Source organism: Paroedura picta, chromosome 13 (assembly GCF_049243985.1).
Source record: "Paroedura picta isolate Pp20150507F chromosome 13, Ppicta_v3.0, whole genome shotgun sequence".
NCBI classification, from domain to species: domain Eukaryota; kingdom Metazoa; phylum Chordata; class Lepidosauria; order Squamata; family Gekkonidae; genus Paroedura; species Paroedura picta.
The window spans coordinates 11,868,677-11,894,553 of NC_135381.1; the positions used below are offsets into that span (position 1 = coordinate 11,868,677).

Sequence of the window (25,877 nt, forward strand, 5' to 3'; positions counted from 1 at the left end):
GAGAGCTCTGAAAGAACTGTGACTGGCCCAAGGTCACCTAGGTGGCTGCAATGGGAAGAGGAATGGGAAAGCAAACCTGGTTCCCTAGATCAGAGTCCATGGCTCTTAACTCCGCCACCAGGCTGCCTCCCATACAGAACCATCTATCTATCACTCTGGGGATGCTAAGCCTTTCCCCGGCCTGTGGGCACTCGGGCACTGTGCATGCCGCTTTCCCTAACCGATCCCCATCCTGGTCTCCATCATCACCGGCTTCCCATCTCAGTCTGACGCCTGCCCGTCGCCTTCTCTTCCAGATCATCCTCAACTCGATGCACAAATACCAGCCGCGGCTCCATATCGTGAAGGCAGACGAGAACAACGGCTTCGGCTCCAAAAACACGGCCTTCTGCACCCACGTCTTTCCGGAGACGGCTTTTATCGCCGTGACCTCTTACCAGAATCACAAGGTAACAGAAAAGGGGGAGGGAGGAAGAGGAGGGAGCGTGGCGGCTGGGATCTCTGGGGCCGGAGGGGGGCTGGGGCAGATTGCAGGCATTCTGCCCTCTGGAAATGGGCTAAAGCCGAGATTAGGGGGGGGGGCTACAATCAACCCCTTCGGCTTTGCACACACCGGACTGTGCACTTTCGATGCGCTTTAGAAATAGGTTTCCCCGGTCTTGCACAGGAAAATCCAGCTGCAAAAGCACATTGAAAGTGCATTATCCAGCATGAATGGGATGAAGACCTCTCTCTGTGTTTCTACCTTAGTATTACCTGAGTATTCTGGCAAGTTCCTAAATCTTGTCTTATCACGCAGTTAACTTGTACATGTTGCGTTAACTCACTGGTAGCTACAGGTATGCAGACTGGCTGAAAAGCTGATGACCCGTCCCGTCCCCCACTTCTTGATGCTGGCCCAGCCCAGTCCGAGAGCCGGTTTATCTGTGTTGCACATGCAACAGGCCCCATGCTTTCAGGGGCCCTGAGCTGTGCCTCCCTCCCATGGAACAGGGCTGCAGCCTCTCTCTTCCCCCTTTCCCCCCTTTAAGGACACTCAGAGTGACACCCCTTTCCCTTGTGGGGGGCTCCTCCCACTGCAGCTGTATTCTGCTTGGTCCCTGTGAATCCTTCAACCTGCCATGATGCTATGGGCCCTGCAAATCCTTAAATGACTCCTGCCCAGTTCCCTGGTACAAAATTCGCAGGGCATGTTCTTTTTTTTTTTTCAAAGATGCTGCTTCTCTCCCTGCCTCCCTTCCTGTTTCCAGTGCAGGACAGAAACCACCTAGGTGGAGCCTGGGAATTTGGGGGAGGTGATGGTGGCACAGGATCGCTGGCTGGGCAGTCTGGAGCTTATTAGCCTCTCAGAATCCATGCTGGGTCTTTGCCAGGATGTGGTTTCACTGGGCAGACTAGCAAAACAGTGGTGGCTTGCCAACTCTAGCCTGGAAGTGCACACGATTCTATTAGACAACTCCCCCACTGCAGCAGCCCTGCTGGAAAAGATGCCATGTTATTTGCACACCAAGAAAATAGCTTCTCTGAAATACCTAGGTGGGTTTTCAAAGGGGTAGGTCGATTCATGCAGGATGCATTCATCAGTGTCAATTAGCCGGGATGGGTCAACGGAACCTCCATGTACAGAGGCATTATATCTCTGCCAGCAGCTTTGGGAAGTAGAAAAATAGCAAGCCAACAAACGAAAAACACGCCCTGCATGAGGCACAAAATCCAAAAGTAGTTGTGGAGTACAGGCCTATTTTCGTTTTTCAACCTTAAGCACGTCCCACCAGGAAAAACCCTCCTAAGGTAATGCAAGGCAGAAATAAATAAAGCTTGTATAATAGTCATTTGATTAGCAGGGTGACATTTCTGCCAATGAATACTTTGGCATAAATATGGCCCAGCACGGAAAGGAAACTGACCCCTCACCTGTCCGGCTGCTTGACCAATTCTCAATCCACCTAACAGTAATAGGATTCATACCGCATTTTACCAACTTGCCAATAAGAATATCATACCGGGGGGGGGGGGAGTCGGGTAACTACGGTCAGAATTGTGACCACCGCTGCTTATATGTTATATGTGACTTATTGTTGACATTAATTTTTATTGGGATTTTATTGTGTTTTAACTGTTTATGTTGTAAACCGCACTGAGACCTATTTGGAGAAGGGCAGTCTAAAAATTAAATAATGATAATGATAATGATAATGATAATGATAATGATAATGATAATGATAATGATAATAATAATAATAATAACAACCTTATCCAAAGCCTTACTGAAATCAAGGTAAACTACGTCCACAGCATTCTCTCCTGTAGGTTGTCCGATGGACTGGGGTGGGGATTCTAATATGGATGAGACCAACCCACTGGCCTGGCCCAGAAGAGCTCTTTTCCTGACATTCTTCAATCAGGCAAATGAGGGCTAGCCAGGGATAGTCAAACTGCGGCCCTCCAGATGTCCATGGATTAGTCCATGGACATCTGGAGGGCCACAGTTTGACTACCCCTGGTGGAGACGAACAAGGTTGCCCCTAGGTTTCCCTGCCCAGGCTCCTGTGCCTTTAATGTGGAATGTGAAGGCGATGTGGCGACTGTGAAGGCGACTGTAAGCCGCTTTGAGCCTCCTTCGGGTAGGGAAAAGCGGCATATAAGAACCAACTCTTCTTCTTCTTCTTCTTCTAATGATGATGATGTCATCGGTTCAGCCGTGCCCGACCCTAAATCCCACTGGTGAAGCCTTTCTGGCTTCTGCATTTTCTTTCTGGGGAAAAAAGCTCAGTTCTGAATTGGAACTGTTATAAAAGTGCAGAAATCTCACTGGGGGGTGGGGGGAGCTGACAGCCAGCATGAGCTCAGATACATAAGCCCAGCAACAGAAACAGGAGCAGCCTGTGATTTCCCTCCATGTCTTGGCAGTCTGAAGGAGACTTATTAAATCCCATTCTCCAGTAAGACCTGGGCTCCTGGGCTGATTCCTATGAGGCTTTGACTGCAACGTGTCAGCAGCTCAGCAGACCCCGAAGAAGAAGACGGAGGTGTTGATGCAGGTCAAGTGACTGCTCTGTTCCCTTGCCAGTGGCTGTTTTCACTTGGCTGGAGTCCCCCGTAGGATCTTCCTCTGTTGAGAGGGAGCTAATCCCCCTCCCAAGGTTCCAGCATCCTGCATAGGCCCAGGAAATAAGACCTGGGAGATCAAAATAAGATGATTAATCTTCATTTGCCTTAATTTTCACACTTTTGCTCAATAGGGGTGGAGGCTCTTTGGGATCCACCCCAAACTATTCTGCTTTTATGATTTTTAATGATTTTTTTTAACAAGGATTCCTATGCTTATAGTGTTGTTGTTAAGTGCAAAGTCGTGTCCGACCCACTGCGACCCCATGGACAATGATCCTCCAGGCCTTCTTGTCCTCTACCATTCCCCGGAGTCCGTTTAAATAGGTACCGACTGCTTCAGTGACTCCATCCAGCCACCTCATTCTCTGTCGTCCCCTTCTTCTTTTGCCCTCGATCGCTCCCAGCATTAGGCTCTTCTCCAGGGAGTCCTTCCTTCTCATGAGGTGGCCAAAGTATTTGAGTTTCATCTTCAGGATCTGGCCTTCTAAGGAGCAGTCAGGGCTGATCTCCTCTGGGACTGACCGGTTTGTTCGCCTTGCAGTCCAAGGGACTCGCAAGAATCGTCTCCAGCACCAGAGTTCAAAATCTGACAGATCTGCAGAGAGGAAACTTAGTTGATAAGTTTTTTAGGGGGTGGGCAGAATGTGGCCATGATGGAGAGCGTGCTCCAGTCACAGCTGATGCTTGGCAGCCCTTCATGGGTCTTTTGAGTCCAGAGACGTTCAGAGGTGGTTTGCTGTTGGCTGCCTCCATGATACAACCCCCATTTTCCTTGGAGGTCTCTCATCCAAATGTTGGGTAGGGCTGACCCTGCTTAGCTTCTGAGATCTGATGAAACTGGACTAGCCTGGGCCATCCGGGGGCAGGTCAGCCAATGGCTTGTAGTCAGAATAAACAAAGCCCTTTCTTTTTCATCCTTCTCTTTTCAGATCACCCAGCTCAAGATTGAAAACAACCCATTTGCAAAAGGGTTCAGAGGCAGCGATGACATGGAGCTGCACAGAATGTCAAGAATGCAGAGGTAAAATCGGCAGAGATGCTCTAAAGACAGAAGCCGGTGATCGTCTTTCCGGCTACATTCTCATCCTAAGGATATTTATTTCTGGCACTGCATTCGATACAAAGGGTTTCTGCTTTTTACAGCTGAAACGAAAGGAGTATAGCACTGATTGGCTAGTGCTTGCCCTGTTACCAACTCCTTTCCCACTTCCAAAGTACTCCTGCACCTTCATTTTATAAAGAATCTAGTGGGATGTAACGTACATGAATACATGCTCGCATTGTGCATCTAAGCATTGAAAAGGTTTTATATCCTACTGGATATAAAATTCAGGTTGCGGACATGTGAGTCTGTCCAATGCAGTGTGAAAGTGAAAGAAAGTCAAGCGCTCCAAGATGGATACAACACTCTCAGCATTATATGAAGCTGCAGTTACACACATCCTCTTGTGTTATTCAGGATATGGATTATTAGTAACTGTGCCTACACATATCTTGGTATCACTCAAAGAGTAATGAACATGTGGAAAGCACTGCCACAGGAAGTGGTGACACAAGCATAAACAGTTTTAAGAGGGGATTGAATAAACATGTAGAGCAGAGCTTTTAGCCACAAAATATAGCTGGAACGCTATGTGTGGGGCAATGATGCTCTGGGTGTTGGAGAGCAACAGTGGGAAGTTCTTCTGGAGTTCTGGCCCCACTGGTGGACCTCCTGATGGCACCTGGGTTTTGGCCACTGTGTGGCATGGAGTGTTGGACTGGATTGGCCATTGGCCTCATCCGACATGGCTTCTCTGATGTTAGAATCATAGAATCATAGAGGTGGAAGGGGCCATACAGGCCATCTAGTCCAACCCCCTGCTCAACGCAGGATCAGCCCTAAGCATCCTAAAGCATCCAAGAAAAGTGTGTATTCAACCTTTGCTTGAAGACTGCCAGTGAGGGGGAGCTCACCACCTCCTTAGGCAGCCTATTCCACTGCTGAACTACTCTGACTGTGAAATTTTTTTTCCTGATATCTAGCCTATATCTTTGTACTTGTAGTTTAAACCCATTACTGCGTGTTCTCTCCTCTGCAGCCAACAGAAACAGCATCCTGCCCTCCTCCAAGTGACAACCTTTCAGATACTTAAAGAAGGTTATCATGTCCCCTCTCAGCCTCCTTTTCTCCAGGCTGAATGTTCCCAAGTCCCTCAACCTCTCTTCATAGGGCTTGGTCCCTTGGCCCCAGATCATCCTCATCGCTCTCCTCTGTACCCTTTCAATTTTATCGACGTCCTTCTTGAAGTGACATGTTTCTTATGTTCTTATTTTTCTACGTCAGGCCAACATGGCTGCCCTCTGGAACTGGCTTATGCAGAGTATCTCTAGTCCAGCATGTGCCATCTGGGGGACCACAGTTTGGCCACCCCTGTTCTAGTCTAAACCCACCAAACGGAATCGATGTATACTGGAATGATTCTGCATAGGATTGCACTGTTGGTGATATCACTGCTTCACAGCCAGTCGGTGCAGAGAGGACAGGAAACAACCCGTGGCAAGGCAGGTCAAGCGATTCATGCAATACAATGCGAAAGAGGCCAAGCAATACAGGCGATAGGTGGCAAAAGCATAAAATATGGTTTTGGCAGAAGCTTGACTGAGGAGCTTGACTGGGGAGGAGCAGATTGTCTCCAAATGAAATTGCTCCTTTTCCAGAATTGGCTTTTCGCTTGAAGTTGCTTGAAATATGACCCCAGATTGTTTCGTTTCATTCATTCATTCATTCATTCATTCATTCATTCATTCATTCATTCATTCATTCATTCATTCATTCATTCATTCATTCATTCATTCGATTTCTAGCCCGCCACTCCCAAAAGGCTCGTGGTGGGTTACAACATACATGAAAAACCCTGATAAAACTACCCCTCTAAAACTACCCCTACTACTCAGTACACATAAAATAACCAGAACAACCGCAAAATGTCTAAGGCGGTGGAAATTGCAACAACTAGGCCTAGTCCACTAACAACCACGGGGGCAAAAGAGGGTGGCTGACCGTACAACCACCATAAGTATAACCCAAGAGAAAGGAAGAGAGGGAGAAACCAGTGCAGGGAAAATTACTCTGGAGTAAGCACATACCGCATCCTACAGGTACTTATGAGCTTTTAGCAAAGTGCACGGTTTGGGATTTGCGTGTCTGTGTGTGCGTGTGTGTGTGGGGGGGGGGAGGGATTTGCTGAGGCAGTGATGTGAGAGTAAGAATGTTACCCCAGAGTGTCCCCGTTGAGATCCGTGGGGAATTGATGAGCGTGGAAAAGAGGCATTCTGATGTTGTCTGACAAATATCAACTGACAGGTGGAGCACTTTCACACAAGATGACAAATATGTTATTTAAACCGGGCTCCCCCTTCATCCCCCCCATAATGGGCTTGTAATACAGATGCCAGACTTGAGTGCATTCAGAACATCCCCCTCCCCCCCTGTTTTTTCTCACAAAAACACAAATTGGTCTGTAACAAGAGTAAGATGTTTGCTGTAACTGAACTTTGCTAGCTAAAGTCATCTTATGTGTCTCTGTCACCAAAGTGTTTTGGGATCCTGTGAGAAAAATATCAGAGTCCCGTTTTTGTTTTGCTCCACTGGGACGTGATTTTAAGGGGTTGCCAACTTCCAGGCGGGGCCTGGAGATTTCCTGGAATTACAATTGATTTCCAGACTACAGATCAGTTTCCCTGGAGAAAACGGATGCTTTGAAGGGTGGTTATGATGCCCCACTAAGGTTGCTACCTTCCCCAGACTCTATCCCCAAATCACCAGGGATTTCCTAATCCACAGTTGGCAACCTTTGAAGCAGTCGCTCCGGGAGTCCCAGGTGTTGTTCCTTGGCTTGATCTGGAGATCCTGCTGCTTGCAACCCTGGCTGACATCATGTACTCAAGTTAGTGCCAGCTGGATACAAAACCTGGATTTTCTTTAAAACAAAAAAACTAGATAACTTGAGCAAGTACTTCATTTTGAAGGCCCGTGTATAAGATGGGGAAAAGCACTCTAAATACAACAGAGTCCAGCTTGCATTCCTTAAGCCAGCCTTTCTTGACATTTTTACCACCGAGAAACCCCTGAAACCTTCCTCAGGCTTCAAGAAACCCCAGAAGCGGTGCGATCATACAGAATATGGTTGGGAAGCAGAGCTGTGGACACACCCACCCGGGACCCCTCCCCTTCTCACCTCTCCAGGCCCATCACTGGCCATTATGGGAAGGCGGGCGGGTCTACATGACCATACATGGTCATATCACCTGATAAAGGTTTAGCAAATTTTACTAATATATCAAAAATTAATTATCTCCTACCAATTTGGGAAACCCTTCCAGGGCTTTCCGGAAACCCCAGGGCTTTCCAGAAACCCCAGGGTTTCCTGAAACCCCAGGGTTTCCTGAAACCCTGGTTGAGAAAGCCTGCCTTAGGCACAGATGGGATATGTTCCTCCTGACTGCTAGAGGGCTCTCGGCATTCCGCAGGGCCTGCAAAATGGAGCTCTTCCGCCAGGTTTATGGTTGAGGCCAGTTTTAGAGGAAGAGTGGATGGGCCACCCTAGGAAGATCTGATGTCACTCCAGTTCCAGCATGGACGTGAATAGATGTTGTACCTTCTGTCGCTATGGCCAGTAGCCTTTCCATGTTGGGAGGGCTAGTATTTACCGCCTTCTTGTTGTGCTGTGTTTTTTTTTATTTCTATAATGGGGATTTTAATGGGGTTTTAATTGGGGATTGTTATGGTCTTGCACCGTTGTAACCCGCCACGAGCTGGCTTGACGGGAGTGGCGGGTAATAAATTAAATAATAATAATATGGAAAATATTCCTCTTTTCTCTGACCACATATGAAGGCACAAGAGGAAACTACCCTGCCTGCCGCTGTTCCATTCCCTGTGTAGTTGCAGAGAAGGGCCTTTTGCTCTCATCCAGCCAGAGTGACTGGGTTGTGTTGGTCCTTATCTGGCGATACCAGGGGTTGAACCTGGGACTTTTTTTCATGCAAACCAAGTCCTTCATTTTTGACTAGAACATGACAACATCCTCCCACTGTTGGGCTCACCGACAGACCTTTCTTCTGCGTCCCCCTAGCTCTGTATTCGTTCCCTCCCCTCCAGGGCAGCAGCTTCCCAAAGTCTCGAGCCGAAAAAGCTCTTCCCAACATCTGGGACTGGAGACGCCGGGGATTAAAACGGGGACGATCCGCGTGCAAAGCATGTGTTCAGCTTGCTGAGCCGTGACCCCTTCTCCGTCTTGGGCTGGGCCAGCCCTGATGTCAACGTAACAATAGATTTCAGAGTGCGCCGTGTCTGGGGAAGAGACTGTGTCGTCTTGTAGACAGTGCAAAGCATATGGTTCTAATGAGCGTGCCTCTTTTTCGGTTCGCCCATCGACTGATAATCTCAGGGCATTTCTCTCGCCTGCGAAGGGATGTTTCATCAGAAAGGGAGGCTTTTTCAGGCTTTTCCTAATTTTGCCAGTGCAGCTGCAAGCCCCTTCTCTCTCCCCCCTCCCCACTAGATGAAATCAGCCTATGATGATACGCTGCTCTCGGTTTCTCTTGTTCGGCAAACGAGCGGCATTTCGTGTTTTCCCATAACCGGGTACGGAGGGGGTGCTTATTGGACAAGGGAACTTTCAGATCTAATCACCAGCTGTTCTATGAACTGCCTCTGCTTTTCCCTCTAATGTTCATTCCCTTGTTTATATCACACTTTTCTGCCTAGCGGGGAACCAGAGGGGTTTACATTGTTCTGCCTTTTTCCATTTTAACCTCACAATAACCTTGTGAGAGAGGTTCGGCTGAGAATGTGCAATCAAACCAAGGTCACCCAGCAAATTTCCATGGTGGAGGTGGGAGTTCAGATTGGGACCCCCCAGATCCTAGACCAGGCTTTCTCAACCAGGGTTTCGTGAAACCCTGAGTTTTCTTGATAGGCCTGGAAGGGTTTTCCGAATGGGTGGGAATTAATTAATTTTTAATATATTTTTAATTAGTTAATGGGTCATATGACCATGTATAGTTATGTTGACGCCTCTCCCCCCCCAAAATGGACAGTGACAGGCCTGGAGGAAGGTGGGAAGGGGAGGGACCCCAGGTAGACATGGACACAGCTCTGCTTCCCAACCATATTCTGCACACTCCAGCCACTTCTGTGGTTTCTCGAAGCCTGAAGAACATTTCAGAAATTTCTCAACAGCAAAAAAGTCAAGAAAGGCTGTCCTAGACCAACAGAAGCTGGTGGTTTGTAAGGAATTGCAGGAGGAGGGAATATTTCCCCCCTCTTACCAGGATTCTACACATGCTCAGAGGCTTGGATAGGTTAAATTCTCATCCCTGATTTGTATTTATTTGTCAACTGCTCTGAACATTCTGTTTCACTCAGAGCACGCTTAGATCATTAAAAAAAATAATTTACAAAGTCACGTATATATTTGGGGACAACAAAAACTGAGTCCAATAGCACCTTTAAGACCAACCAAGATTTCTTCACAGGTGCTGTTGGACTCAATTTTTGTTGTGCTTCTTCAGACCAACACGGCTACCCATGTGGATCCATCTTATCTTGGGCGTTATAGTGGCGTGGAGACACCCTTAACTTTTCTGTCAGTGGACTAGTTTTGCTGCTTTTGTGCTAATAATGAGAGTCGTCCACATTTCTGTTTGAAAGGAGTGATCCAAGTTTCACTGGTATAAGAAAGTTGCCTCCCTTCTCATTTTGCCTATTCCCGGTGGAGTTTCTCTAGGATCTCTCAAGATAAATGAGAGGATTACAAGCAGCCCGTTGTGAAATGATATAACCAGTCACCCTACTGACTTGGGACCATTTGTTATAGACAGCCATGCCATATGGAAATGGTTAGCCTTATGACCAATGCATCTCTGACAGGTATCTATATTTTGGTCTCTTGTGGCTTACAGCTTAATTCTTACGCATTTTTACTCAGAAGTAAGTCACACTGTGCCCAAAGGGATTTGCTGCCTAGTAAGTTGAGTTTAAGGTTATGGCCAGCTTGGTGTAGTGATTAAGAGCACCAGCTTCTAATTTGGGAAACTGGGCCCAGCTGGGTGACCTTTGGCTAGTCACTGTCCTGATAGTACTATTCTCAAAGAGCAGTCCTGTCAGAGCTCTCTCTGCCCCACCTAGCTCACAGGGTGTCTGTTGTGGGAAGAGGAAGGGAAGGCAATTGTAAGCCGAACTCTTTTTTAAGGAAACATTTATCTGGTATTGGATTAAATGTGTATGTACCTGAAATCTTTTACCCAGAATTAAAATGAATTGGTCCTAAAGGTGTCACCGGATCCAGACTTTGCTGTATAATAGGACTTCTCACCTCACCTCCCCATGCAAGCAAACGTATGGGTGCATCCTTAGTTGATTTTAAGAATTTTGATCAAGTTCTTGATCAGACCTATATCTGAATAAAGCAATAGTTTTGCAGGGAAATAATTCTTTCTTGCTTTCAGGTGATGCTGCATAGGTGTCATTCTAGTTAGAAGCATGTCTCATGCATGATAAAAGAGAAGGACTTTCTCTTTGAAGCTGCCAACGAATTTCATCGTTCTTATGCTTTTAAAATCAAATCTCCACTTAACAGGAAACACATCAGTTGATTTTTTAAAAAAATCTTAAAATCTAATTTAAAGCAATCATTGCATTTTTCTAATCTGTGAATGGGTTTAGTAGGGCAGCAGGGATAAGGAGTGGTCAGATCCTTATCGTGAAAGGTGGCTCTGCTTGGAGGACGGGAGCAAAAGCTCAGCACTGCATTAATATACTCCCCTCTCTTTTGCGTGTGTTTCCAGCAAAGAGTATCCGGTGGTTCCCAGGAGCACGGTCAGGCAGAAAGTGGCCTCCAACCACAGCCCTTTCAGTGGGGAAACCCGAGCTCTGTCCGCCTCTTCGAACATCAGCTCTCAGTTCCAGTGTGAGAACGGTGTCTCCAGCACTTCCCAGGACCTGCTCCCACCTGCCAACCCCTACCCTGTATCCCAGGACCACGGCCAGATTTACCACTGCACCAAGAGAAAAGGTCAGGTGCTTTTCTTCCTAGCATTTCGGCACCTTTCAAGATCTCCACCATGGTTGAAGTCTTTACATAGGCAAGAATCTTCCTAGGACTGGGGATGCCAGATTTTTACTTTTAGCAGCAAGTTGATATGCCACTATTAGTAGAGTTGCTAGTTCTGGGTTGGGAAATACCTGGAGGTTTTGGGGGTGGGTTCTGGGGAGGATTGGGGTGGGGTGGGGGACACCAGGGATTTCATCTGGAACTTCAGCTGGAATTTATTGTGGTCTCACAGAGAGAGCGCAGTATCCAATTACGTGAGGATATGGGCTGCTGATTTTACCCATCCGTAGGACCCTTGTTCATTTCTTCAAGTCTGTTCCTGCTAGTGGCACGGTCACAGTCCAGGTTCTCTTGTTGACTAACGGCCATGTCTATCCTAAAGAGGCTTTAATGTCCTGTTTCATTGGTCCTTGGCAGCTTTGAGCCAACGGAATTGCACACCGAATCCTGCCCCATCCCAACAGCTTAAGCTGTCATGGAGAACTTCTAAAGCAACTACAACATGGAAAAAAACAGGTGGTTCTGAATAAATATCCTAACAGAAAAAGAGAGAACCTGTCCCAGGCTGTCAAAATCACTTAGCAATATCTTTTATACAATCTCAATTTTAATGGTATATGAAAACAACCAGAACGGACTCTAGATTTTGTTCCGTTTTCAAAGTAGACCTTTCGTCGGTGGTTGACTTATCCTAAAAGTTTTCAATATTTCAACCAACTCCAACATTTTAATCAAAATTCTCTGCATATAATGTCGGCCTTCAGCTCTCAGGTATGGGAGAGCTTTGTCCAGATACGACTCCTCCTTATGTCTGTACCTCAGTTTACTTCTAGCAGTTTATATTCTATATATATATACTGGGAACCTGATCTCCTTTGAGCTGGAGATGACAGAGTCTGAACTTTGAATCTTCTCCAGGCCAAATCTGGGTTCTCTCACAGAGCCAGCACCCCTTCCTACTTTGGCCCAAAGTCAAGACAGTGTACAATAAACAACTAAAAGCAGGAATTAATAATCTGTAGAAAATGCCAGAAACCACAATTATCACAAATTAGGGTTGCCAACTCCAGCTGGGGAAATTCTGGGAGGTTTAGAGGTTGTCCCTGGGGAAGGCAGAGGGCTTAATGAAGACGTGATGCCACTCTAGGAATTCTCCTCAAGTCTATTGTATACCATAGAGTCCGCCCTCCAAAGCTTCCTCAAAGGAATTGATCTGTGAAGTTTGAAGATCAGTTGTAATTCTGGGGCAACTCGAGGCTGGTAACCCTAGTATGGTCTGTTTAATAAACAAGCTATGAACTCTGTTTTGGAACCTTCCAGTTTTGCAACTGGTACAAGTAGAAAGGTCCTTCTGATCACCTTTGCAGAGAATTGTGGGATCCATGTGGACCACAGCGATTTCGGATGGGGGCTTCTGTGAGGAAGGCAAAATCAAGGAAACAACAACAACAAGAAAAATGATTCATCTAACTCAGGGGTAGTCAAACCGTGGTCCTCCAGATGTTCATGGACTACAATTCCCATGAGCCCCTGCCAGCATTTGCTGGCAGGAGCTCATGGGAACTGTAGTCCATGAACATCTGAAGGATCACAGGTTGACTACCCCTGATCTAACTGATACATCTAACCCCTTCTTTGGAATCACATTTTGGTACCAACCCCAAATCTTTGTTTTAATGACTTGCCATTGCTCAGATCTCAGAACTGGGGATCCATGAAACCATGGTTTATAAACCACAGTGTACTGTGACAGCTGCATGTTGCTCTTAGTTGATGACTGGGCTGCTAATAAGGGAAGAGGTGACCCTTCGATGTAGAATGAGGTTGCCAACCTCCATTTTGAAATGAACCCAGAGGCACGCTGGGACTGACAACTGTTTCCAGAAGAGCCAGATAAGTCTGTGCCAATCTGTCCTGCATGGGGCTGCATCTCATACCAACTGTGGAACAGGCTTTCTTGGGAGGTGGTGGGTTCTCCATCTTTGGAGATTTTTAAACAGAGGCTGGAGAGCCATCTGATGAAGAGGCTGGTTCTGTGAAGGCTTAAGGGGGTGGCAGGTTACAGTGAGTGAGCAATAGGGTTGTGAGTGTCCCGCATAGTGCAGGGGGTTGGACTAGATCAGGAGTAGTCAACCTGTGGTCCTCCAGTTGTTCATGGACTACAATTCTCATGAGCCCCTGTCAGCAAATGCTGGCAGGGGCTCATGGGAATTGTAGTCCATGAACATCTGGAGGACCACAGGTTGACTACCCCTGGATTAGATGACCCATGAGGTCCCTTCCAACTCTATGATTCTATGATTCTATGAACTGAAGCTACTTAGTTGTCTTAGTTGTCTTAGTTGTCTTAGTTGTCTTAGATGCTCCATGTATAGCCCCATCAGGACTGACAATTTCAGCTCAAATGCTTTAAAGAAAGCAACCAAGATGGAATACAGAGAGTTGAGCACATAGCGGTAGGCAGACTGAATCCACATCCAGGAAGATAGCCGGTGCCTGGGATAAAGATAGCTTATCAGGGTGGGAGGCCACCAAAAGGGATTCGGGATTAATTCCAATACTTAAATGGTTCATGCAAGCTTATTCAGGAGGCGGAGGGGTTCGTGTTTCAGTTTACTGTTGTCTTGAGTAGTCGTGCAGGATGAGTCAAAACATTTGTCCAAGCTGTGAAACAGACTGGGATATGCAAGTGAGAGTTTTGGATATGGCAACTTTTGCATTTTGGAAGTTACTGGTGATTGTTTAAAAACGTCATTCTAAGGGACAATCACAATGAAACACATGCCGCTAGGTCATTCATTCAGGGCTGTGCAATGCGATGTGTTATTGTCAAATGTAATACTGTTATACTATTGGGGTCCTTGGAGCACGAAAACATAGGTTTGAAAATTCCAATTGCAGAAATCTCTGGAGACTGGAGGGCAGTACTTGGGGGAGCGTAGAGTCTGTGCAGGGCAGGGAGTTCAGGGGGATATGATGCTAGAGAGTCTGTCCTTTAAAGCCACCGCTTCCTCCAGGGAAATGTAGCCTGGAGATCATCTCCAGGTGCACCTAGGAGGTGATGAGCCTGCCTAGGAGGTGATGCTAGGGATCATGGGACCCAAGTGGGCGAATGGCCCAAAGAATGAAGGTGAAGGAAGGGGATCATAAGAGATAGGAGACAACCTGCTAATACGAGTTGCATGCAGTTTGTGGTAGTGGTTAAGAGCTATGTTTGATTCCCCACTCCTCCACCTGCAGCCAGTTGGGGGACCTTGGGCTAGTCACAGTCCTGTTAGAACTGTTCTCTCAAGAGCTCTCTCAGCCCCACCTACCTCACAGGGTGCCTGTTTGTTGTGGGGAGAGGAAGGGAAGGCGATTGTAAGCCACTTTGAGACTCCTTTGGGTAGTAAAAAGCCAGGGTTTGGAGTGGGGGTATAATACCATAGAATCTACCCTTCAAAACTTTCACTCACTCACTCACTCACTCACTCACTCACTCACTCACTCACTCACTCACTCATTTGATTTTTATACCACCCAAATGGCTCAGGGCAGGTTACATAAAACGTTGCGGGGTATTGCATAGAACAGATTGATTGTAAGGCAAAGCAACCTACAATCACCTACCCTTCCTCTCCCTACAACAGACACCCTGTGAGGGAGGTGAAGCTGAGAGAGCTCTGAGAGAACTGTGGCTGGCTCAAGGTCACTCAGCTGGCCGCATGTGGAGGAGGGGGGAATCGAAGCCTGTTCTCCAGATCAGAAGCTGCTGCTCTTAAAGGGTGGGTCTTGCAAAGGGTATAAAGTGAATGCTGGCAGGGGTTCATGGGAATTGTAGTCCATGGACATCTGGAGGGCCGCAGTTTGACTACCCCTGCTTTAGACTCTTTCCAGTGCTGTCGTCTTTTAGGGAGAATCCCAGAGCTGGTGTGGGAAATTAGTTTCTGTGAAAGCCTATGGGGGCTGAGAATTGTCCCCTCTCGCCCCCCCCCTATAGCCCCAGCCTTGCACAGCTACCCCGGCATGGCGAATATTAGTCTTTTCCAAACACCTGGAGGTGCCAGGGGTGTGAGGCCCAGGCCAGCCAGCAGCCGCCCTCTCTCTTCAGCCAGCTCCCTCCCCCAGTATCCCCAATATCTCGCCTTAGCAAGAAAAGGCCAGGCCCTCCGATTGCCAGCCTAATCGCAGAGAAGCCATCCATCATCTGTCCCCAGCCTTACAGCGTGATAAAGAATCAACAAAGGTTTCCTTCTAGTTTGGGGATTCCCACTAAGTGGGTGGCTCCCCTCGGCTCCTTTCCTCTCCCCTCCCCTCCCCTTATCTGGCTTCCTTGCATTGTCCCAGGCCAGAGGACTATCTCTCTCCCAGCGCATCTCCCCCTCCTCGGTCCCTCGGTCGGGGCCTAGCCCTGTGCGGTGGCCGTGGGGGCCCTCGCCCTCCCCTTTCACTGTCTCCTCGCTATCTGCCCGGTGGCGGGAGCCTGACCAGCCGCAAAAGGCTCGTTTATCAAAGCTGCCACATGCTTTAATCCCGGAGGAGCCGCATCCTGTCAGATACCTTCCGGCATGTTCTGCAGAGCTTTGAACGGGACATCTCTGGGGTGTAAATTGGCCTTTCCTCGCGCCGCTTTGCTGTACTCATTCAGGAAACCCGAATTGGTTGGCCCTCTTTTGACGGCCAAAGAGGGAGGGCTGATCAAGCGAGCCGCAAAGTCGGCAAGGAGCAGGAAAACTGCGGTTGCAGGGTTGCCAACGCTGGGCTGGGGAATTCCGGGAGATCTGGGGTGGGTTCTAGGAAAGGCAGGGTTCAGGGAGGGACCTCTGTGGGGTATGATGCCAGAGAGCCCCTCCTCCAGCCATTTTCTCGGATGGAGATGACCCCTGTAATCTGGAGACCATTTGTAATTCCAGGGAGTCTCTAGACCCCACAGGAAACGGGCGCTGTGTGCAAAGCTCATTGTTTGGGGGCAGATTTTCATGCAGAAGCCACCTGGTTTAATCTTTAGCTTCTCCAGTTAAAGGAGAGACTTTTAATCTTGCCCTGCCTTCTAGAGACAGACCCCACCCCCACCCCGCACTCGGAAAATCATTATTTTTGCTTTATTAGGGACCCATTCTTATATGTGGCCATTTCTAGAATGGGGCTCACTCTCTAGCGTAACTAGAAATTAAATCTCTGAATTGGCATCTCATTTCGAGGGCATGCGGTGTGCATACAGATGCATTCATATAACCGGTAAGGCACAGGGTTGTCAGCTCTGAGTTGGAGAAACCTGATGACTTGGGTGGAGTTTGCAGAGGGCAGGGTTTGGGGCAGGGGGGACGTTCACTGGGATATAATGCCATGCCACCACCCCACCTTCTAAGTGGCCATTTCCTCCAGGGGAACTGATCTCCGTTGCCTGGAGATGAGCTGTAATTCCAGGGGATCCCCCGGTCCCAGCAGGAGGCTAAAAAGCAACAACAATCAAGCATCTAGTTCAGTGAAGATACAGAAATCACCAAGAATCCTGAACAGGGGCTGAATAGTGTAAAGTAAAAGTAAAGCAAGCAATTGAGGAAAGAAGGACTATGGTTGAGGCTGGGGCTGTGGGGCAAGATCAATGGGGCCCCCTTGGTGTCAAGGTGCAACCTTTATTACCTCATATCTCCTTCCTCCTCCTTCTCCGCCATGTTGTTGGGTTGTTGGTCTATTGTATTGGTATTTTCTGTCCATTTTAGTGGGGTTTTAATTGGGGGGATGTTAACTGGACATCTTTAACCCGCCATGAGCCTGCTTGGGAGTGGCGGGTCACAATTTAATAATAATAATAATAATAATAATAATAATAATAATAATAATAATAATAATAATAAAGATAATTTTTATCTCTAACTTATTTGTATCCATCAAAGCACCGTCCAATAAAAACCAATAAAAACCGCTTTCAAAGTGCTTTCCTCAGTGGCAAAGACCTCACAAAAATTCTGATGGACCCTGGGAGTACATTTTAAACAGTAAGCTCCGTGAGAACTGTGACTGGCCCAAGGTCACTCACAGGTTGCATGTGGAGGAGTAGTGGGGAATCATGCCAAATTCTCCAGGTTAAAGCCTGCTGCTCTCATCCGTTTAACAAAACTGGGAGCCAAGCCAGGGGAGCATAGAATTTTGAGAGGGGAGAGACACCAGCAGGGGATAATGATCAAGTCCATCTTCCAAAGCAGCCCTTTTATCCAGGGGAGCTGATCTCTGTAGGTTAGAGATCACTTGTAATCCTGGGAGATCTCCAGGCCCCGTTTGTTGGTTGGCCACCCTAGAAAGCCAATTTCTGAGCTTCTCATTTCTCACGTAAGACAGGGGGCTTTTAAACATAGCGATTATTCCCCCCACCCCTGCGGTCTGACCCGGTGCAGTCCAGCCCCTCCATCCAGTCTATCTATCCGTGTCCCTCTTCACCTGCATGTGCTGATCAAAAGATGCTACCTGGAGACCACAAAGATGGGTATCCAGGAGCGCGGCTTTGTCTTAGACGGCCTGATTCTGCACGCACAGTTTTTGCTCCGTTTCATGCACACGCTTTCCCTTCGCGCTACAGACCCTGCCTGTCCTATATTGTGTAATTATTCATTCTGTGACAGTATCTATTATCATCATCGTTACAAGCCCCAAGCTAGGTTGGAGCATTTCTCATGCAACTTGCGGAAGGAAGCTGGGGCTCAGTGGGAGAAGCAGTGAGAAAGGAGGCCGGTGGTTGTAATCCCCGGCTGCTCCTTCCATCCACGGCCTGCGCCACTCGCAGTGCGCCATTCTCGCGCTGAGATCTCCTTAGGGTGCCATTTAGAGAGAGCGGAGGGGCTCCCCCCACCCCCACCCATCTACTTAAGACCACGGGCCACTGCTAGTCCTGTGACTTGCAACAGTCATCGGTAGATGGTGCGAGTTTTAACGGATTAAATCTGCAAAGGATTAGAGCAATCGCTTGGAGGAGAAAAAGCTGGCTTGTGGGTCGAAGATTTTGAAGGGGGGTAGCCTGGAAGAGGCATCCTGTGACAGCAAAGGGCCTGGGGCAACAAAGGGCGGGTGCTTCTTCTGAGATGGGGCTGATAGTGGCATCTCTGCTTTGCCGCTGGCTTTGCAACCAGCATTTGTTTCAGCCCAGGGTTCCTTGGTTGGGCTCAGAAAGAAAGGGGAAGGAGGCCCCAGTCAGCGTACAAGCCCTAAAGCAAACCCGGATTGCAGACATTCTGGCTTCCTGTTGGCTTGGTTGTGTCAAGGTTGTGGCTTTAGGAAATAGTCCTTGGGTTTAATGTAGCAGGTCGAGGGTTACAAACACTTCATGACAACCCGTAAGTGTGGTACAGCGGTGCAGAAAGAGCTGATGTTGAGAAGCTTCATTCAGGGGTGGTCTCAGTAATTCTGGGGCAAGGGTTACCAACTCTGGGTTTGGGGAGACCTGGAGATTTTGGGGGGCGGAGCTGGGAGTGGGCGAAATTTGGGGCAGGGAGGGACCTCAGTGGAGTCTAATGCTATGGAATCCCCCCTCTGAAGAAGCCATTTTCTCCAGGGGAACTGATCTCTGTCGCCTGGAGATGAGCTGTAAAACCAGGGGATCCCCAGGACTCACTTAGGGATTGGGGCAGAAGTACAGAATGCAGCCCCAGTTTTGCTGCCACCTCTTTGCGGCCTATCCCCTCCTGAGGCTCAAGAAAGGGGTAGTCCTCTCAGTGCGCAAAGCAAGTTGGTGTGCCTGGCACATGAGGAGTGCCACCTGAGCCCCAGAGGAGGGAGCACATGGCCACCACCAGCTTCTCCTCTTCTTCCCCCTCTGTTGCCAGAGGGGCAGGGCCCCCCACCCTGCCTGGAGCCCAGGGCAACTGCCCCAATCCCCTGTGTCTAAGACCACCCCTGGCTTGCACCTGGTGAATTCCTGGCTTGGATAAGGGCTCCTGGTAAGTTCAGGTCAGATTTAGGAACCTTCTGCCAAGTCATACGGGTGACAAACCCTACATTTATAACATGTGAATAATAACAATATTAGACAATAAGAAGGGCCCTGCTGGATCAGCCCGGTGGTCCATTGAGTCCAGCATCCTGCCTTACACAGTGGCTGAACAGTTCCTCTGGATGGCCAACAATAAGGCATAGAGGCTGAGAACTTCCCCTGGCATTGCCTCCTGGCATTGAATACTTCTGCAGGTGGAGGTTTCCTGTAGTCACTGATGGAGCTATTCTCCATGGCTCTAACCCCCTTTTCAAGTTCTGTAATACTACTTGCTATGGATGCTCAACAAGATAAAGGATGTGGGGTTCTTGGAACACTCAAAACACCTAAACAAATGCCAAACATTGTTATATCAGAGATGGGAGCTTGATTCGCAATGGAGATAAAATTCTGTGGAATGTGGATATTTTATTTGGACGGGAGAGGCAAAATAGACTTGATTTTCTGTATGGGCTAGTCCCGAACAGTTCTGACATCATGGCAGGTAAGGTTAACACAGCTGTAAGAGCTTTGCAAAAAGGCTGTTGGGAGTCTCTTAGCAGAAAGCAGCATTCCCTGTTTATTTCTTCATTGACTTTATTTATAGCCAACCTTTCTCAGAGAGACTCAAGGCAAATTACCAGCTTGCACATGTACATACAAAAGCAGCAGAACGAGGGCCTATTATGCACGGGTGGTTTCCCTCGCTTTTGCTGTGCATGTCCATCAGCTTTTCCTTTTTGTTCTGCATTGATTTGCCTCCCTTCGGCACTCAGTTCACTTTCCAGTTGTTTCCTTGGGTTTTCTGAGAGTGTTTTTTTTTGGCAATTTCCCTCCTTGCTTCATTTCCATGCTGAAGGCAATTCAAAAGCAAACAGATTCCCTCAGATCTCTCTACCCTTTTTTGCCCCTTAGAGTAAGGTGACCAAATTTTAACATTGGTAAAGCGGGACACCATTGACCGGGGGGTTCTTTATTAAAAATTTGGTCTATATGGAGCAACAAAAAGTTCCATAGAACGCATAGAATGCAAAAATAGTATTGCAATATATATATTTAAAATTTCAACGTAAGTACAATTTGCCAGGTACCCCCAGATGTCCCTCCAAAAGTGAGACCACTCCACCATCCACCTTATCCAGTAGACATAAATCGCTGATGATGCATTGAACTGTTTAGGCAGCATTGCTCTAAATCAGGGGTAGTCAAACTGCGGCCCTCCAGATGTCCATGGACTACAATTCCCAGGAGCCCCTGCCAGCGAATTCCTTCAGGTAGAGAAAAGTGGCATATAAGAACCAACTCTTCTCCCTCATCAGTAATATCAGGGCTCTCTTAGCCTCACCTCCCTTACAGGGTGTCTGTTGTGAGGAGAGGAATGGGAAGGCGACTGTAAGCCGCTTTGAAACTCCTTCGGGTAGAGAAAAGCAGCATATAAGAACCAACTCTTCTTCTTCTTCTTCTTCTTCTTCTTCTTCCTCCTCCTCCTCACAAGAAGAATCATACTCTGTTGGCTAAAACTGCAAATGTACTGTATTCTATGTTAAAAGTCAATCTTTTGTATTTGCAAAAATACTAGCCTGCACATTGGCTTTCAGCGTAAATCACCTACATCCATCTTTGTTGTGGCTATCTGTATTTATTTGTATTTTTATGCCATTAAAAGTAATCTACACCTACCTATACGTATAGAGCCTCTTGTGGCGCAGAGTGGTAAGGCAGCAGACATGCAGTCTGAAAGCTCTGCCCATGAGGCTGGGAGTTCAATCCCAGCAGCCAGCTCAATGTTGACTCAGCCTTCCATCCTTCCAAGGTCCGTAAAATGAGTACCCAGCTTGCTGGGGGGTAAACGGTCATGACTGGGGAAGGCACTGGCAAACCACCCCGGATTGAGTCTGCCATGAAAACGCTGGAGGGCGTCACCCCAAGGGTCAGACATGACTCAGTGCCTGCACAGGGGATACCTTTACCTTTACCTTATAACACCCCCCAAATTGTTCACAGTCTGTTTTCTATCCTCAGATGAAGAATGTTCGACCACAGAGCATCCGTACAAGAAGCCCTACATGGAAACGTCCCCCGCTGAAGAGGATTCTTTCTACCGTTCCAGCTACTCCCAGCAGCAGGGACTCAGTGCCAGCTCGTACCGGACTGAGTCGGCCCAGCGTCAAGCCTGTATGTACGCCAGCTCTGCCCCAGCCACAGAGGCTGTGCCCAGCCTGGAAGACATCAGCTGCAACACCTGGCCTGCCGTGCCCTCCTACAGCAGCTGCACAGTGACTGCCATGCAGCCCATGGACCGGCTCCCGTACCAGCATTTTTCTGCCCATTTTACCTCCGGCCCTTTGATGCCCCGCCTCACCACTGTCGCGAATCATACCTCGCCACAAATCGGGGACACCCACGCCATGTTCCAGCATCAAACCTCCGTCCCTCACCAGCCTATCGTTCGGCAATGTGGACCTCAGGCGGGCATCCAGTCTGCTCCCAGCAGCCTCCAACCGCCCGAGTTCCTCTATTCCCACGGGGTGCCCCGGACCCTTTCCCCGCATCAGTACCACTCTGTGCACGGAGTGGGCATGGTGCCAGACTGGAGTGAGAACAGCTAACAAGGCCACGCAAGAGAGCGGCTGGGGAAATTAGACTGCGGAACAGTCAGCGGTCGGGGAGACTGGCTTTAACTGAATGTTCGTATCCAAGCACTCAAGAGACGGACAATGCTGCCCTATCCGGCCCGACCATGGTATTGTATCTCCTCCTCTTTAACTCCTAAAGGCCACCAACAAGCTGACCCCCCCATATTTCCCCCTGACAGGCCCTATGCCCGGACACTGCTGCCCAACGGAGTTTGCGTTGGCTCTGCACCCAAACGTTTTAAAAATTTCGTTTTCAGTTGACTCACGGGATTTTATTTTATATTTTTATTTTTTTGCTGTCTTTTGACACACAGAAGAGTGCTTGAGCATCCAGCTAGAATACCTTGCGCTTCTTCCTTCTTTCCTTCCTTCCTTCCTTTCTTTCTTTGGTGTTGAGATTGACATGTTATATAATAAATGATAATATATATAGATATATATCCTTTCAAGTCACTTGGGGGGCGAGGGGGGGAATTGTCCGTTTCAACGGTGACTTAAAAAAAATGGGTGGGCCTGAAGAGTAGGTGGGGTTCCCTTTGAAAGGTCATGTGGGTGATCCATCATCCGATCCCCAGATGTGCAAAACAGAACTACAAGTGAAGGCAGGGGGGAGTGCAACATTATGGATAAGGATCATAGTGTGAAGCAAAGATAGCATAATGATTTTGTTCCTGTGAAGGTGGCCTTTTTTTTTGGGGGGGGGGTTGCTGTAAGCTGGTTGTCTTTGCCTTTCTTCTTAAAGTAGCTGGGCAAGGATGAAAGGAAGAATATCTCCCCTCCCCCTTCTCCAGCACTATGGCCCCGATCCTAACGGCTCTCCCCTCTCTGCTGACTTTCTGCAGTGAGCTAACTTTTGGGGAATCTGATTGTGACTCCTCAGTGTTGTGTGTCATAAAAGGGGTGGTGGGGAAAACCATTATTCCACAGGTAAGACCCTTTAACCTACCACTTGTCATCCACTCCTTGACCGACTTTTTCTTCCCTGTGCCTGTTTCATAATCTGCCGGGTTATGCTCGAGAGTCCAAGAACAGAAAAGCGTTCCTGTCAAATTAGCTGCAACGTTTGTCTCCTTCCTGTTTCTTTTAAGCAAGAGAGACCTGCACTTTTTTTTAATGGCTCACCTAATCCTAAAGGTAAAGGTAAAGGTATCCCCTGTGCAAGCACTGGGTCATGTCTGACCCTTGAGGTGACGCCCTCTAGCGTTTTCCTACTGCATGTTTAAACATGAACCTTGCTTGGGGGCCAAGCTGGGGTTGTTTCACTGGACACATTGCTGCTGCTAGAAATGGCAGCTATGCGTCTGGCTTTTCCGTTATGTTTTATCCCCTAGAATTTGCCATGCCCCGAGATCACGAAACTCTCCGTTTTCCTTTTCCAGCTTTACATCATACAGTTAGCTAGCACATGGGGTGGAGGAACACGGAATACCGTGATAGCAGGATAGAAGTGAATTCTAATGGGTGGCAATGGGGACAACAGCACACATGCTGCCAGCATAGATGCTTCTGAGCCAGCATCTATGCATTTGGTGCATCTGAATGGGCTCTCAGGAGCCCCGGGTTCATGCCATTTTCCAGGAGAGGAAAACAATCGTGCCTTTTCTGCATGGCAAATGTAGCCATGATCTAAGGATAAAACTGGAGAGGAAGAAGTGTGTGTGTGTGTGGGGGGGGGAGACCAAAAGCTCTTGAGGAAAATGGGTACAGCTACTCTTTGCAAGCAGCAATACATAACCCAATAGTAAGGAGACTAGATTGTCCCACTTTTGGAGTGACATCTGTGGGTACCTGGCAAATTGTACTTATGTTGAATTTTAAAAAAAATATATATTACAATACTATTTTTGCGTTCTATGAAACTTTTTGTTGCTCCAAATAGACCAAATTTTTAATCAAGAACACAGCCCCCCTCCCCGGTCAATGGTGTCCCGCTTTACCAATGTTAACATCTGGTCACCTTACCCAATAGTTAAGCCAGTAAAATATATATTGCACTGTTTGTGCAAACGGTGGCAGGGGCTCATGGGAATTGTAGTCCATGGACATCTGGCGGACTACAGGTTGACTACCCCTGCTCTACATGGCTTGATATTAGTTCTTGTAATATGTTAACTATCATGGCGTACACCGGCTAGTTGTGAAATTTGTAACTTAGTGCTGAGAGTCTTGTTTTCTAAGATGCTGCCTCCTCCCATGATAGAACTCCAGTTCCCTGGGTGCCATATGAGCATGGAATAGCTCTTCAACCTGTTATTCCTAGACCCAAATTCTGTATATCTTCAAAATTTCCCATTCTTAAATCGGATATAGGCAGGGATGTAAGTGGCCAGTAAATTGTTCCTTGGGGTGAGCCTTTTCGTCCACAAGTAGTTAATCCTTCATGTGAACTTGCTCTGGAATATGGGAGCCATTCAACAACCAGTTCAAGGGAACAATTTGGAGTAGTCTCCACTGAGGCTGTGCCAAAGGTTCAGCAGCTTTGATTCTGGGCATGAACATTGCCAGTTTGGAGGAGCTGATTCTTTCCCCGCAAGGGATGATTGAGTCATTCTCTGATCCTCTTCCATGAATGCTGCTTAGTGTGCATAATTCCTTTGAATCTCCATTTCCTGTACCTGGAAAGACGTCCAGGTGCAGAGCACGAAAGGAATCGTATCCTTACATTTTACAAATAGGGCATCTTCCTCCCCTCCCGCCAAAAACCCAGTCTAGAGCATTCATTCCCCTAACACTCTTTGTCCTCCATCCTTGTGGAGTCCATGGACAACCCACCCACACAATACTATAGTAAGGAGGATAAGAGCGCCATGCTACATCCGGCAAGACAACACCCTTGGATTCCTAAAACGAATGTGGGCTGGTGTAACCAGTCAGCTGCTTCAGGATGATCGGAGGCCAAGAAGGGCAGGGAGAGAAAGTGAGGGCCATTTAAAGAAGACATTTTGCCAAAAAGGTCACCAAAACCTAAGGAGTGATTTTTTAATAAACAAATGGTAGGAAAGAAAGAGCAGTTTGGAATAATTCAGGATGTTTCCACCTGTTTCACCTCCACCATGATGCTCAGTCTACCTAAGCTCAAGAATGAAATCAAGATCAGAGCCTCGTAGGCCTTTGTGAACAACACGAAAAATATCTGAAATGAACAAGAGGGTTCCAGTGAGTTTTATAAAAACAAACATGTTTGCAAAATGACTTTTTGTTCTTTTTTTTTGGGGGGGGGTTATCTTTTGTACAAAAGGGGGGAAATGGGAAAATTTAAAGAATATTACTTTAACGCATTCAATGAGATGTTAAGCAAATTTGTTGTGGGTTTTCTTTTTGAGAGGGGGTTGGGAAAACTGACGAGGTCAAAAAAAATCTTCCATTTGCAGGGTGCTTCAGATGTAATATTTTACTGGTATTATTTATTGACAAACAGGCGTTCGAATGAGTAATAACAGGCGATAAAGTCAGCAAGGCAGCTGGTTGAAAACTTTTTAATTTTTTTTATTGATATTCAGATTGTAAGGTTGTTTCCTCCTTTGCCTTCCCCCCCCCCAGAACTGTACTTAAAAATTACAAGTGACCCTAATTAAGAAAACAGGGTATATGTGTATGCACGCCAGAGAGGATGAGTGTGAGCGAATGATGGTATGTAAGGATGCAGATATGTCAAATGTATGTTGCTACGAACAAAAAAATTCTACCTATCTAACCTTTCCATATTCTTGTGTGGCAATTTATGTCTAATAAATACCATGTGCTATGAAGTACAAGGTATCTGGACACCCTTTTTGTTCTCGTTTATTTTGTTGAACAAAATCACAGACTAAATGTAAGCTTGATCATGAATTCTTCATTCTTCATGGTATATCTTTTCTAACCGATGTCCCAGGCTGTAATAGAATAGCACCTGTTTAAAATTACATAGTAGAACATGTACCCTCTTCTGGTAAGCCCACCTTAGTCCAATTTTACCAAGTCTCAGAATGTAAGCAGGGTCAACCCTGGTTAATAGAATCGTAGAACCTTAGCATGAGAAAGGGCCATCCAGGCCATCTAGTCCAGGATCAGCCTCAAGCATCCATGAGAAGTATCTGTCCAGCTACT

At 47.3% G+C, this 25,877-nt stretch overlaps 1 protein-coding gene across 4 annotated transcripts in view; it reads left to right on the plus strand.

The window, feature by feature from the left end:
- Positions 1–25,543, plus strand: part of TBX5 (T-box transcription factor 5) — a 110,427-nt gene extending 84,884 nt beyond the window's left edge. For all 4 annotated transcript variants that reach the window (XM_077307999.1, XM_077307998.1, XM_077307997.1 and 1 more), the window contains exons 6-9: positions 297–449; positions 4,041–4,132; positions 10,945–11,171; positions 21,175–25,543. In XM_077307999.1, coding sequence (XP_077164114.1) covers positions 297–449; positions 4,041–4,132; positions 10,945–11,171; positions 21,175–21,761 — 1,059 coding nt within the window. In that variant the 3' untranslated portion in view covers positions 21,762–25,543. The remainder of the gene's footprint in view (positions 1–296; positions 450–4,040; positions 4,133–10,944; positions 11,172–21,174) is intronic.
- Positions 25,544–25,877: the final 334 nt, after the last annotated feature.